Source organism: Mus pahari, chromosome 4 (genome assembly GCF_900095145.1).
Source record: "Mus pahari chromosome 4, PAHARI_EIJ_v1.1, whole genome shotgun sequence".
NCBI lineage: Eukaryota > Metazoa > Chordata > Mammalia > Rodentia > Muridae > Mus > Mus pahari.
Window position 1 is genome coordinate 105,009,435 of NC_034593.1, and position 16,383 is coordinate 105,025,817.

Sequence of the window (16,383 nt, forward strand, 5' to 3'; positions counted from 1 at the left end):
AGAAATATCATCTTAATATGTAAATTCACATTTCATTGCTAGGGAGGTAGACTTGTTTTGTAGGCAGGTAGGAACCAGTGGGTTTTTATGATTTTATTTGTATATGTTACATTAGGAGTTCTATATATTTTTAGAAATGTATTTGAATATACGGCCAACATGTCCTTCTAGCTGTTCCATGGTTAGAAAATGAATTGAGAAAGGAAAGGACCAAGAGTGAGGAGGAGAGTTAAGCGGACTCTGTAAGAGTCTGATGAGAGAAGATGGCTTAGAGGAGAATGCAGCAAATTGCTTAGAAGTCAGGAGGGAGGGGGCAACTTGATAAAAGATCTAGACATGCAGGTAGGTCCAAAGAAACCTGGCAAAAGAGAAACCATGTTACTGTTTATTTACGCACATATTTTTTAGGGTATTTGAGGGACTAAGAAGTATAGAGGTACAATTGTTTGCTTGTTTGTTTGCGTTTTGTTTTGGTTTTGGAGGCGGGGTTTCGTGCCATCCAGAATGGCCTACAATCACTACCTAGACAAAGCTGGCCGAGCCTCTGATCCTTCTACGTTCTCCTCCCAAGTGCTGGGCTCATAGCCTGTGATGCTCCGGCCCTCTGCTCTCTCAAATTCTCAACAAAGCATTATGCAGTGTTATTCAAAGCCTATTCACCTTAACTTATGCAATCTTCACAACAAAACCGTCTAGAAACAGACCTCTACCTCCTGAGATGCAGAGTTAAACACATGGGCACAGCCACATGTGTTAGGAAATCAAGTCTCTAAGATCATCAAGTCACAGAAGCCTGAGGTGACACCCAAGAGGCATAAAAGCAGTCCGGGGGATTGGTCAGCAAGAGGTGGTTTGAAGAGGTAGCTCATGGGGTGCCATTAGGGTGTGGTATCAGTTACTTTCATGTTGGTGTGATTAAAATGCCCAACAGAATCCAGTTAAGGGAGGAAAGGTTCACTTGGGCTTACAGTTTCAGAGGAATCCCAGTCTACCACAGTGGGGGAGGTGTGGCATGGAGGAAGAACCATGTGACTAATGACAAATGTGGAGAAGCCAACCTCGAGGCTCTTTCTGACCATACCACAGTATATTTTCTCTTATGCTAAGTTGACCCACAGGTTCTTTGAGATCAATGACAAACAAGCCTGAAACTGAGGGAGACTCACACCTTGGCCTCCCTAAAGGCAATGGGTTATATTTTATTCCACCAGTCCTATGCAGATAGTAATATTTATTATTATTATTATTATAAAATAGTGTCCATAGCTTTTAGTTAGATAAAGTAATTACTGGCCAACACATTAATAAAAATGGAAGTAGAATATGCTACCAGGGAGGTTGTTAACTGTGCCATTAATGAAAAGAACTCATAAAATATATCACCTTATGGAATAAAGATGAGAGATTCTAGAAAAAAAAATGTAGCATAGGAGTTTGAAACACAGATGGGTGAAAACAGAAGTCACAGGATTGGAAGGCAAATATGAGAAGTGAATTGTTAGCAAATTTAAACAATTTAAATAGAAAAGGTGGATGGGGCACTGGTGCCAAAGTTCTTCTCGGTATTTGGACGTTGAACCTGTACAATGTCAAAGTTAGGGGAAGACAGAAAAATCTTCACAATAAGTTCCTGAGATCAGAAGGGAGATTAGATTTCAGAGGTTGTAGCTGTAGCTCAGAGGTAGAGCCTGAGCAGTTGGTTAGGAGATACAAGGCTCTGGGTTTCATCCCAGCACCACCAAAGGGAAAGAAAGGCAGGAAGAGTGGAAAGAGGAGGAAAGAGGAAGGGACAAGAGAAGGAAGGTGACTTAGTTTGGGTTTGTTTGATCTCACTGCATTGGCCTGGACCTTTGAGAGCTGGACCCTTTCCCCATCACCAACTTCCTGGCCCTTTATTCCAGTCTTCTGTGGGTCCTAGCACATGTTCTAAACTAAAGCCAGAAAAGGCACCCCATACTGTGAATCCAGGTGCTGCCACTGCTCGCCCCGAAGCCACTGGTGGCTCCTGGTGGCGTTCCCATGGAAACAGATACACCTTTCCATCCTGAGGGTGGAAGCAAGGTACTTGAAAGTAAAGCCTTGGAGATAGAAGATGGGATTCTCAAAGGTGCAGCACTACCTTCGTAGCTGCTCATCTACCAATGGAGTTGGCTGGACATTAGCAGCATCGGCATCTAAGCAGCATCCCTACGTCACGAGCATCCACTGGCTGGTAGATTGTTGCTGCACTAGAGCCCTGGAGTAGCTAAATCAAAGACTGAGTTTACTGTGACTCTGAGAGAAGGTTCAGAGGAGGAGCTGGCAAGAGTCTTGTTTTAAGTCACAAAGAGTGACATATTAGAGCCATAGAGTGGACTCATGGAAAAGGACAATCCGTGAACCAGTGCGCCTACGCTCAAAGGACAACTCACTACAACCTGTGTGTGGCCTCGGGCAGCTGCCTGCCCTTCTCTGCCTCCATTATGTCTACCTCAAAGGGTCTTCATTCAAGTGGCTGAGCCATATGGTACATCAGGGGTTAATCTATGTAAGGTGCTTAAAATGGTTCCTGGCACACAGTGGGTACTACCTAGTTGATTGTCACCACTAAACTAGTTTAGCTCAAATATTTGTCTTTAAATAAAGCTCTTCACATTCCTTCTTCTGGTCACCTTCTCGGCTTCTTATGCCCCTGGATGTCACACCAAATCCTTATTTTGGGCATCGGTTAGTGTTTGAGCATGTGACATCATCGCACCATTTGGATCGGTTCCATTTCATGTGTCTGTTCTCATCTATTCTTGGATCTGAAATGCTAAGCTTTCTTTGTTCATTCAAGTAGCATTTACTAAGGCTGTGCAGCCCAGGGATCAAAAACCTCGATGGGAATAAGTTAAAAACCTCAGCGTGGAAGAAAAGCTCCCAGCTCAGCAGGAGCATGGTGGGGGGTGTACGGGGAGGGGGGACACACGCTGCCCCCACGTGGGTGGTGAGTGTTAATTCACAGCACTGAAGGCCAGATTCCACAAAGGCACAGCCTCAGCTCTGAAAGACTCCTCACGGTTCTGAGTGTGCTGAGAAATTCACCAGAAAGCCCCAGCCTTTCCAGTTACTGTTTTTCTTGTATTTGGACGACTCTGTCATTACAGTGCTCCTTAATAACCAATCACAAGAAAATGACTGGAGAGCCACAAATCCAAAAGGAATTGAGATTCTCTGCTTTTGATTTTTTATTTCTATAGAGACAATGTTTAGAGGGATATAGCCCCTTGTACTTTAAGCACAAAGAAATCCAGAACTCCTGTGGCCCCTCCTCTACAGACCAGTACAGAACTTGGAACACAATAAAATCCCTACAGCATTCTTATTTTTCTGCTTGACATTGTTCACAAAACACTAAATTCATCTCTAACTCCAGTGAGTCCATTTAATACCCCTACTCTGTGCAGTGTTCCATGCACAGGTACTAGATTATACAGTACTGGTTCCAGTACTGGTACTGGATTAACACATTTACAGAAAAGTCCAGAAGTGTTCATTGAATAAGGCATCAACTGTGTATGAAGTGGTCCAAACGCCACAAACAAGCCCCTGTGTAGGACGATGCCATCTATTATGGCACGGGCACAAAGCGCAGGCACTTGTGTCTGCGTACTTGGTCCCCAGCTGGTAGGACTGGTTTGGAAGGATGTAGAACTTTCAGGAGGCGAGGCCTGGCTAGCAGAAGCAGGTTGCTGAAAGGGATGGAGGATGCCAGGATTTGAGCTTTAGAGCCCTGCTCATCTTCTAGGCCTTGTTCCTCTGCTTCCCGCTGGCTGTGACACGAGGAGATATCTAACTGCCACATGCTCTCACTGCTATGGAAGCACCCAGTGTCATGCCTGCCCTGCAGCGATGGACTCTGTACCCCTCAAACCGTGAGCCAACATAAGCCCTTCCTTCCTAACGTGACCCTTGCCTGATAAAGTGGCTGTTATCCCATTGTACTCTGGCACCTGAGGGGATCGGTCTGGTTTGGTTGTTCTCTTGATTCCCTTACTCTAACAGTACAAACATCAGCACTCAACAATAGCTAAAATAACATAAAGACTGATGGGCCCTACCAAAATTTACATATTTGAATATATTCCCCAGAGTCTCTATGTCGAAGTCCTAATATCCCCCAGTGATGGTATTTGGAGGGGGCCTCTTGGTGGAGTGGTTCGATCATGAGATAGCCCTCAGGAGCAGAGGAGCGCCCAGGGAGGTGGCATTCCCTGTGAGGACTCAGGGAATGCACGGCCTAGGAACCAGAAGATAGGTCCCCAGCTCCTTCAGCAGTCTCCATCCTGTGTCCTAGAGTGAAGCTCTCCCTCACCTTGACAAGCTTTCATGCCTTTCTGACTAGAAGAAGCCTCTGGATGGTAGCAAGCATTGGCCTGAGACTGCTCTGTATGCCATCCATGGGGCTCCTAGGGGGTGGGGCAAATTTCCGCAAGACTCTGGTCTGGGTCAATGAGCATCCAGCTAAGGTAATGTAGATCTACACTTGTTGCTTAAATATTTCTCCAGGCTCTTTCCTTTCTGCATGGGTGTGAGTATGCACATGTGCACTGCGTGCGTGTGCATGCCTGTGCATGTATATGGATGGGTACATTCGTGTACATACGCATGTATATAAATGTGATATGTTCCAGATTGGCATCAAGTGTCCTCCTTGATTACTCTCCACTTTAATGGCTGAGGCAGGGTCTCTGGCCAGCCAGCTTGCCCTGGGGATCCCCTGCTATGGCCTTTCCTATTCTGAGATTATAGTCAGCTACCACACTTGCCCAGTTTTTCCTTGGTCTCTGAGGAAATTAACTTTGGTTCTCAAACTAACAAGACACTAACAGCTTTATCCGCTGATCTGTCTCCCTAGCCCTCTTTTACCTCCTTAGGAATATAAAAACATAACCCAAATCCTTAGCTTTATTTCAGGCACAGTGTTACGCAAAGAGCTGAACTAGGGTGAGGCGTGATGCCTTGTGACTACAACCCCAGCATTCAGGTGACTGAGGCAGGTGGATCGTCATGACTTCCAGGTTAGCCTGGGCTACAGGCCCTTTCTTGGGGCCTAGGGGAGGAAGAGCCACTCAAACTAAGCATTGGATGCCCAGTTCTGAAAGTGATTCTGCTATTAAATAATTCAAGACCCCGGGCACATCCCATTTTGGATCTCTCATTTCTTATCCACAGAGGAGAATTAGAACAAATGACAACTAGCACAGTTCCTTCCAGCTTCCCAAATGCTCAGCCTCCAAATCCATCATAAGTCATTTCCTGCTACTTCAGAGAAAGCAAAGAACAATAGAAAAAAAAAAAAAAAAGCATGAGTTTGGGATCAGACAGATCGCATCATGCTCTAAAACTGAAGTCAGCCCATCTCTGGAACGTCTTCAGCACCACATAGAGATACTATCTAATTCACTGGGTGGTGGTGCAGATTAAATCAGCCACGAGAGAATGACGATTTAAGTGGTGTGTTTGGAGAAGAGGCTGGGTAAAACAAGCTGTCCTAACTCTGCTTTCCCGCTGCACTCTTTAGAAATCAAAATGAACTGGAGGCTTTCAAAGGACCACTTGTACAACATCCAACTTTTTTCTTCTTGGTACCTATTTCTGTTTTCAAATGGAAGCTTTACTTCTCTGTTGCCTTTCTATAAATAGTCCTTGCACTCTTTCTAAGTGTGCTCCTTAAATTATGACCTCATTGCTGCTTATACAAGAACAATGGACTGGTTTCCTTGATCAGCTTTGTACTCTATAGGACAGTGACTCCCAGCTTAGAAACTTAGCCCTCCCAGGAGCCCAGGGAATAGATAAGATCACTTGAGCTGGTGATACAGCTTAGCAGGCAAAGATGCTCGCCACCAAGCCTGATGACAATCTCAACTTGATTCTCAGAACCCACATGGTAAAAGATGAGAGCCAATTCCCAAAAGCTGTCCCTCTGACTACCATATGTGTTGTAACATATGTGCACGTGCACACATACACCTCCCCACCCACACACCCCTCACATGAAAGATAGATAGATAGATAGATAGATAGATAGATAGATAGATAGATAGATAGACAGACAGACAGACAGACAGACAGATAGATAGATAGATAGATAGATAGATAGATAGATAGATAGATAGATAGACAGACAGATAGATGTTTTACAAAGAAGGAAAAGATAGGTCTATGAGATTTGTTCAATGCAGGAACAAATGGAGAAAGAATGTTGGTGTTAGGGAGGTAGACACCTCCTGGGGAAAACTTACCTCTCCAATCCTTTCTGTGCTTTGTAATTTAGATAAATTCGCACCAATAGACATATCATCCAGGGTAGAAATAATTTTTGTAATACTTCCTTCACTGGATGGTCTATTTTTTAGTTTGGATCGAAAAATGTCTCCTTGGACCCACAATGATGCTTGTTTTCTGGAAAGAGAGGATAAAATATTTAAAATTAATGATGGTTGTCTTCTCGATGCTATGATATTTTAACAAGAAAGATATTAACAAATTATTTAACAATTAAACTAGAAAAGTAAAATATACCATTACATTTCTAAGTAAATTAAACATTTCTAAATAGATGAGTTTTTGTTTTTTGTTTTTTTTAACACGAACAATAGCTCAGAAATCCATCCACACCAGTTCACTAACAAGTCAGGCTCTATCTGTCTTCTATTATGGTAGAAGTAATATTTTAGAAGCTAATCTTACTTTTGAAGCCTATGATATATAAGCCAATGATGTTAGGATAGCATAGAGTCACAGTTGATCTTCTATACCAGCTGTAAAAACAGGATTTAAAATAACCTCCGTATTTCTTTCCTTTGTGCAATGTTTAGAAAAGCATAGCCTAGCCTCTTATATGTTGGTATCTTCAAAGCATTCTGGCCTCACTTTTGTATCCTCCCAGCCTTCTATTTAAGGCCGACATGTATCAGAACCCTGATCTGACGCTTGACTCTTATGGGTTTCCAACAGTAGTAAGAAATAGCAGAGTCCTTGACAGAGAAAGTATAGGTCTGGAGATGGCTGATGAATTCATACAGGGATACCCAAGAACTGTCGCTGTCAGGGAGAGGCTCTGCCTTGTCACGCATTCAGACAAATTCTTCAAATACATGAAACACGGAGGAGGATTTAAGAAAAATGACAGAGCTGATCGGCATTGGCCCAAGCCTTGAACACCAGGAGACAGAGTTAGTTGGAGCTCTGTGAGTTCAAGGCCAGCCTGATCTACAGAGCAAGTTCCAGGACAGCTAGGGCTGTCTTGAAAAACTTAAAATAGATAGATAGGTAGATAGATAGATAGATCCTTGTCCTGTAAGACATTCCTGGTTTAATAAGGAGTAAGTAAGCAGCTGAGATCCAGCATGTTGAGGCTCTGTGACCCAGACTCAGACGAGATCCAAGGCAAAGGGGCCCAGCCCCCTAAAGAAATCAGACATTTCCTATGAGTCCAGAAGCCAAGTGTTTATATGCACATGCGTCCACTCACATGTATGCACATACACACCTCTCTCTTTCCTCTCTGTTTCTCTGTTTGCTTCTCTTCTCTTCTCTTCTCTTCTCTTCTCTTCTCTTCTCTTCTCTTCTCTTCTCTTCTCTTCTCTTCTCTTCTCTTCTCTTCTCTTCTTCTCTTCTCTTCTCTTCTGCTCCCACTTGCTCTTTTACTATAGTGATTTTGAGTCAAGACTAATTTACAAACATGAAGCCACATCTAACATAAACAAAATANCTCTCTCTCTCTCTCTCTCTCTCTCTCTCTCTCTCCCCCCATAAGAAAGAAAGTCTTCCATAAAACACAATGTCATGTTACAAGGCAGCAGTTGCATGTCCCACCTTCTAAAGGTCATGTATGTTGGTGATGGCCAGCCTATACATCCAAGTTTGTAAAGTACACCAGACGCCAGAATTGCCTACAGACACATTTCTCAGAATGTATTCCTGTCCTTAAACGATGCTGGGCCCTCTCTGGAAAGATAAAGTAGGACTCATTCAGCCGAGATTATACCCCACCTCACCCCACCCCACCTCAAAACAAAGGCAAGCTAAGGAAATGGCATACAGAACCCATCGCTGGTTAATTCGGCTGAAGCAGAGGACTTGGGGAAACGTCCTTTCTCATGATAGATCTCAGGTGCCATGCTAAGATATTTAAATGTGATGCTGCAAATACAGTCATTGTGGTAGCATCTTTAGGGATTTAAGAGAAAACAAAATGAAGTGGGAACAGAGGCTGAAGGAACTAAAAGAGCCTAAAGTGAAAAGAAATGTCGAATTCAACCATAGGTTACGCGCTGAAGAGTCGGAGCACTGACAGCCCTAGGGTGAAAATTGCCAAGTGACAACTTCCACTTGCTTGGTTTCAAAGACTCAACCTGCCCCATCTCTGGAAAGACTTGATCTGAACCTGAATATTAAAGATGAATAAGGTGTCAGAGCTGAAGCAAGTGTTGCTAAGCAATGATGTACGCAACTGCTTCTTGAGCAAAAGGAATCGGCCTTTCCACAGACGACACTCATCGCGCTAGCTTCTGTAGCGCTGTCTGTCTCGCCTTAAAAGCCTCCTCTCAAACAAAAGAAGTAAAATGTGTCTTTTAAAGCATTTAACATTGAAAACTTGGTTCTTGTAAAGCTAACACATTTATTGAAAGCCAATCTTCCAATATTGTAGCACATTTTCCAAGAGCAAGAAATGACTGGCCCTTCACTAAAAGATGCCGTGCTTGGAAGCAGCAGGAAGAGACCTTCTCTCCATCTGGATGCAGCCTTTTGAGAGACATGGCCAGGGCTGGGGTGATTCTGTTGGGCCACATCCTAGCCCAAATTAGTCAGATTTCAACTAGACCTATGTGCCATATAAAAAATAACTAAGTAATTTGGCTTTAATATGAGCCAATGTGTAGTTATTTTGGATGCTTCTTTGTAAATATCTTCTTTTAGGTACAACTCAAGTCAGATGCGCTATTCAAAATATTTGTGGTTTTGAATACGGGAAGACACTGTGCAGTTGCTTCTATGTGGGGCTCACTTGTTCTCCCTCACCTCCTTAAAGAAAGCTATCACTGCATTACGTTATCCTGTCTCTTCATTGTTATCTTCAGGTTTTCCATACTAGACACTGCTTGCCAGGATGAACCAACTTTGACCCCAGTGTTCATCAAAAGCCATGATTTGGTCATTTGATATAGAAACTGAACCCATTTTCTTCTAAGCTTGTATATGTATGTGGTGTGGTATCGTGTCATATGGCATGTGTGTGTATGTTGTGTGTATGTGTGTTGTATGTTGTATATGTGCATGTGTGTGTGCAAGTGTATTTGTGTGAGTGTGTATGTGTCGTATGTGTTATGTGTACGTGTGTGTGTGCAAGTGTGTGTATCTGTGTGAGTGTGTGTTTGTATATATGAGTGTGTGTATGCGTGTGTATATGTGCGCATGTGTTATGTGTACATGTATGTACACATGCGTTGTGTGTACATGGGCATGCGCGTGTGTGCCCAGGCGAGCATGTGGAGGCCTGAAGTTGTGATCAGAAGTCTTCTTCAGTCACCCTCCACTTTACATGCTAAGGCAGTTTCTCTGATGAGCCCAGAGCTCACAGACAAGCTAGTCTTGCTAGCCACTTTGCCTCAGGAGACTGACACCCTGTCTCTGCCTCCCAGATATAAAGATTACAGACAGGCCAAAGAGTCCGTCAGGCTCTTACATGGGTTCTGAGGACCTAACCTCTGGTCATCATGACCCCATGGCAAGTGCTTTATATCCTGAACCATCTCCCCAGCTGCCTAACCCATTTTATAGTTTGGTCTAGCAATGACCAGCGGACCAATCTTCTCTGTGCACTTCCTACTCATGTCTCAGAGCTATGACAGACACACGGGTAACTCCTAGCTTAGGACACTCACTAGAGAAACAATTGAACAATATCAACATGGCAGATACCAAGAGGCAGAGAGCGTGACTTGGAAAAGTATTCAGAAAGTCACATGTGTTGGGAGACCACGTGGAAGACTGTGTAGGACTCCTGATGGTATAGGGAAGGCTTTTAATCCTGAAGTGCACAAGGAAATTACTAGAAGGGGAAAATCATTTGGGATAAACTTTAAAAAAGACTCAGGTAGATAATTCTACTTTTAGGTACAGAATTTCTATGATCAGCTGTTAGACCATCTGTGTGTCTGGCCAAAATGTACACTTTATAATCTAGCACAATACTCTTTCCACTCTTTCCATCTCTGGCCATTTGAGGACACAGAGCCTTGTATGACTGCATACAAGACCAGCATGCATTGCAAGAGGAGATGTAGTGTGGAGCATCTGTTGAGAAAAAGAACTTGGCAGTGCCTCCAAAAGCTACACAGAGAATCGCGCATCATCCAACAGCACTGAAAGAACTGAGCACAGACCCTCAGTGCTCACAGTGTCCCAAAGTGGGGAACAACTCAAGTGCCCATTTACAAGTTAATGCATAACCAAACTGCAGTGGAATAGTATTCAGGATTTAAAGGGGATCAAGGGACTAGCAGTGTAGCTACATTATAGAGGGCTTGCCTTACATGCAGAAGACCTGGGTTCAATCCCCTTCAATACAAAAAGGTAGAAAAGGAAGGGTTTCAAGACTGAGCTACAAGTTTGACACATATATTTAACTATTATGATGTGGCTGAACTATGAAAATACGCAAAGTAAAATAAGCCAGACATGATATGAGATACCTAGACTATGAAAATTTAGTAAAATAGAGGTCACCAGGAACTAGGAGAAGGGGTCAGTGGAGGTTTTATGTTTAATAGGTATGAACTTTTTATCTGAATGATTAAAAATATTCCACAAAGAGTGGGGAGGGCTAGAGAACATTGTGAATATACTTAAGATCAACAAACTGTACATCTAAACAAATTTTAGTTTTATAACTTATTTAAAAAAATCCAAACTTTGATCTAATGTAATTGGCACAAGTATTTCAAGGTAAGTTTCTTATTATAATTATTAATTACTATTCACATTTGAACCCACATTAGGATCTTTTTTCTTAGTAATTTTTAATGTCAAATGATGAATTGAATAAACTGAAAGGTTCAAGAGTAAATATTGAAAAGAAAATTATCAATTTATGCAACTAAAAAATGCGGCTTTTACCGAATAATGTAAACTAAAAACTTAAGCAAAAATAACTGCTATTTTAATAGACAAACTATGACATCATCTAGTGTTGAACTATAATTTCTTAATAATATTAAAGACGTTAAGTTCTTATATTTCAGGAAAGACCAAATATTAAACGTTTAAATGTGTTATAGAAACAGTTAAGCTATATTCCTTGGCCTACTGCCGAACGTGCAAGATTATACAAAGAGCTGATAGTTATCAAGCCAGGAGAACCTGCCAGCTACTGTGTAGGAGAGGATGTACTCGAACCTCTGATGCTCCTGCCTCTACTTCCCAGTGCTGGGATTCCAGATGTGTGCCACCACACAGTTCAACTGGGAGCCCCAGGCTTCTTAGCAAGGACTCTAAATAACAGAACTCTAAACCTCAACCCAAGCTGGGTGTAGTGTACCTGTGGGGGAGTGGAAACCAGACAACAACTTCATGTATCTTTTTGCATCTCTATCCGCCTTGTTTAGGGGGAAGACAGAATCTATTATGGGAGTTGGAGCTAAACAATTGTCAAGACTAGCAGACTGTCAAGCCTTGGCTGACTCTCCTGCCTCTTCTCTCCAGCTCTGAGATTAAAGGTGAAAGCCACCTTGCCTAACATTTTTAACGTGGGTGTTGGAGAATGGTTAAACCATTAGTTTCTGATCCAGCTCAACCCAACTGTGAAATTAATTCACCAAGTTTTCTAAGCACTTATGAACGATGTGGTATAACTTGGCAACCTGTGGTATGTGGTGGTTTGAGAATGTCCCCCCCCCCCCCGCCCCGTCAGCTCATTGACTTGAATGTTTGGTCACCAGGGAATGGCACTGTTTGAAGCATATCGTTGGAGGTGGACTTTGAGGTTTTCAAAAGCGCGAGCCAGGCCCGGTGGCTTTCTCTTCCAGCTGTCTGCAGATCCTGGTGTAGACCTCTCTCCAGCACTATGTCTGCCTGCCGCCACACTCCCTTCCATGATGATAACATACCAAATATCAGAAAGTATAAGCAAGCACCAATTAAATGCTTTCCCTTATAAGAGCTGCCGCGGCCATAGCCTCTCTTCCCAGCATCAGAACACTGGTGAAGACATGGCAGAATTGTGTTGGAAATGCAGCCTTCCAAGTGCTAACCCAGATCCGCTCAGTCAGGATGGGTCTTTGACAAATGATAGCACTGTGATATCACTGGAGTCCCGAAGAGGTTTGCAACTAACTGAAAATGCAGAAATGGATCTAACGGATGATAGCGTACAGCTCATATCTACAGCGATTTTTGGGAATCCGTGGGTTTAAGACCGAAAAGGGTTGGGGTGGGGCTGGAGAGACGGACGGCTCAACAGTGAAGAGCACTGGCTATCCTTTGAGAGGACCCAGGTTTGGTTCTGACAAACCACCTGTGACTCTAATTCCAAAGGATCTGACACCTTCTGGCCTCCACCGGCACCTGCATGCACACAGCGCACAGACAAAAAGGCAGGCACACATATATATTCATACAACAAATCTTTAAGGAAAAAAAAAAACTGAAAAGGGTTTCAGACACAAAGTTGCTATTTTCTGAAGACAGTTCAAAATGGACGGAGCTCCTGGTAGGGAGTAGGTTTTCAGCTCTGTGAGAGTTCTCTGGAGAAAGTTCAAGCAGAGTGGGGCAATCTAACAGACACAGCCTCACTCCGCATGTCTACAGGTTGTCTTTGGGAAGCGGGTGTTCAAAGCGGGCTAACAATAACTGAGTTATCTGTGTATCATCTCAAGAATCCAAAGGGCATTTAATAGTAGAAACATTTTGGGTTCATGGTGATTATTTATAGCTTAAGAATGGTATTTTTAGTTTTAAGTTTAAGAAACATGCTCCATGGGTGTTTCACAAACATCTTTATTTATATCCTAGGGAAATCTTTAAATAGAAAAATATCAAACAAAGGAAAAGTTCGGAACTGCTGATGTGTTAGTTGATCAGCGATTCGTAGAAGTGCCGTCAAACCTCACTTAACACAGGTGACACAGTAGAGACTCTAAGACACATTCATCCAACACCTGGACCTTGGCTTATTTTTTTGTTTTGTTTTGCTTTTGTTTCTCAAGGAAATTGGAATATGACTAACCAGCTCTTTCTACAGACAGATTTAGAACTGATACAGCTTAAAAAGCTCTGATTGACTTTTCAGTTCTGAAAGAAAGAAAGAGAGAGAGAGAGAGAGAGAGAGAGAGAGAGACAGTTGGCCCCTCATGCCTGTTCCATAATCTGTGACAGATGGAGCCGCTGCGGAAGGAACCGTTTTCACCCCTGTTTCTCTCCTAATGACCCTGTTAATTATTCACGATTTTGCGTCATCGCTGACTTCACTCTTCGTCCTTCATGGCACCAGTTGCGATTCAAAGCCTATTTTTTCCCCCTTGAAATGATCCCGGTGCAGGTCTCTAGCTCTGCAGCCCATATCTAGCGCCTTAGTAAGCCTGTCTCCTTGATGGACTGGGTAACCTCCTTTTAGCTTCTCTGACTCCCATCTATCTGATTCATCGTGCGCAGCCTGCAGCCCAGCCTTCCCCGAGCAATACTGGCAGCACGTGACTCCTCCACCTCAAATGCTCCAAATTTAAAAGTAGGACAACCACAAGAAGTTCAGAATAACCTTGGCTGTCACTGGACACCTGTGCACTTTACCGGCAGTGTTTCCGGACTGTGAGCCAGCTTCTGCAGATGACCACAACCACGGTGGCTAAGAAGAACACAAAAGTTGAAGTTTGGACATCTGATTGCATGTTCACTGGGCTAAGGCCAAAGTGTAGGTGAGACTGGTTCCTTCTGGAAACTCTGAGGAGGCAATCTGTATCCTTATCGCTATCACTGTCCAATGGCTGTCAGATTCCTGGACATCTTTCCACTCCTTCTACCTTCAGAGCATACAGATGTCTCCTCTGCCCTGCTGCCTTCTCCCCTCGATGGTTCCCTGACTCTCACCAAAACCAAGGTCCTTAATCCCTTCTGCAGGGTTCCTGTTTTCTTATACAGCTATACACACAGGAGCCAGGGAACGTAATGTAAGCGGTCAGGGATGTCTCACAGCCTACCGCAGCAAACATCAGGTCAAAAACTAGTCATGCTAATGTTCCCTAATTATAAGGCAGTGCTGCCTCTTGTAGGAAGATGAAGTACATAAACTTTCCCCGGTTCTCCTCAATGAATATTTTTTTAAATCTCAGATATGAAATAAACAAATGAAGACAAAAAAAAAAAAAAAACAGATGAAGATAAACTAGTTAGGAACCATGAGATTCAAGAAACAACCCAGCGATGAGGTCTCTGGGGTTTGTTTTTGCCACATAAATCCCATATTTGTTTCTAAAGAAGCGAGTGACCCACAAGTCATGATGCAATAAGGTCTGCCCCACCTGCGGATCCATCCCATAAGCACACACCAAACCCAGACACTATTGTTGATGCCAAGAAGTGCCTGCTGACAGCCTCCGTATAGCTGTCTCCTGAGAGGCTCTGCCAGAGCCAAATCAGTACAGATGTGGATGCTTGCAGTTAACCATCGGGCTGGACATTGGGACCCCAATGGAGGAGTTAGGGGAAGGACTGAAGGGACTTAAGGGGTTTGCAACCCCATAGGAAGAACAACAATATCAACCAACCACACACACACACACACACACACACACACACACACACACACACACACCGCCAAGAGCTCCCAAGGACTAAAGAGTACACATGAAGAGACCCATGGCTTCAGCTGCATATGTAGCAGAGAACTGCCTTATCTGGCATCAGTAGGAGATGAGGCCCTTAGTCCTGTGAAGTCTTGATGCCTCAGTGTAGGGGAATGCTAGGACAGTGAGGCAGGAGTCGGTGGGTGGGTGGGTAGGGGAGCACCCTCATAGAAGCAGGGGGAGGGGGAACAGGATAGGGGGTTGGCAGATGGGAAAGCAAGAAGGGGGATAACATTTAAAATGTTAATAAATAAAATAACCAATATCCCTGAGCTCGTGTCTCTAGCTGCATATGTAGCAGAAGATGGCCTAATCGGCCATTGGGAAGAGAGGCCCCTTGGTCTTGCAAACTTTATATGACCCAGCATAAGGGAAGGCCAGGGCCAAGTAGTGGGAGTGTGTGGGTAGGGGAGCAGGGGTAGGGGGGCGGGGTATAGGGAACTTTCGGGATAGCATTTGAAATGTAAATAAAGAAAATAATAATAATTTTTTAAAAAGTACTTCAAAAAAAAAACAAACAATAGTTTAACTCCTGAAAAATCAAAGATAATTTTTAAGTACATCTTAAAAGCAGCAAGAAAGATGACATCATCGTCAGAGGTAGAAAACTCTGAAAGTGACAACAGCAGGACTTATGCTCAGCAGCAACAACGGCGGAGGACAGAGGGAAGCTGCAAATGCCTGCAGATGAAGCTATAGCCATTCATGAATAAAAACGAAATCAAGACATTCTCAGACGCAGGAAAATGAAAAGAACTGGGTGCCAGCAAATCTACTCTGAAAGAATCTCTAGGGCTGGAGAGACGGCCCAGGGAGAGAAGCGCTTGCCGTGCAAGTGTGAAGCTGTGAGTCCAGAACCAGACACCATCGTGAACACATGTGATCTCAGCTCTCCTGTGGAGAAATGGAAGCCAGACACAGGAGGATTCCTGAAAGCTCAGGGGCCAGACAGCCTGACGTACACATCAGCAAACACTGTCTCAAACGAGGTAGAAGGCAACAAATAACACCTAAGGTTGACCTTTGAACTTCCCATTTGTGCCATCACACACACACACACACACACACACACACACACACCACCCAAGATACAAGAATCACTGTAAGACATTTCCTAAATCGAAAGGAAAAGATAGAAGAAACTTCAGAGGAATACGGGAGAACGAAGTGGGCCTTTCCTTCTTCCTTTTGGATTTTAATAATAATGAGGGAAGCAAGGCTGTTGCCTCTCTCCACTGTGGTTCTAAACGTTCACTAGTGAAATAGTTCAAATAATTATAAATGATGATGGTAGGTAGCAGGAAGTAAGTGAACATTTCTATAGACAGCACTCAAATTGTAAGATGACAATACTTTGGATTGTGATTAGATTGCAGATAGAGGATGGTGGCAGTAAACAGTAGGATAGATGGAAGGGTGGATGGATGGATGGATGGATGGATGGATGGATGGATGGATGGATGGATGGATGGATGAGTGGGTGGATGTGTGGGTGGGTGGGTAGTGGATGGATGGA

General features: G+C 43.5%; 1 protein-coding gene across 2 annotated transcripts in view; it reads right to left on the reverse strand.

The window, feature by feature from the left end:
- Window positions 1-16,383, reverse strand: part of Cdc14a (cell division cycle 14A) — a 157,964-nt gene that overhangs the window by 29,596 nt on the left and 111,985 nt on the right. For both annotated transcript variants that reach the window (XM_021195617.1, XM_021195616.2), the window contains exon 11: window positions 6,270-6,429. In XM_021195617.1, the coding sequence (XP_021051276.1) occupies window positions 6,270-6,429 (160 nt within the window). The remainder of the gene's footprint in view (window positions 1-6,269; window positions 6,430-16,383) is intronic.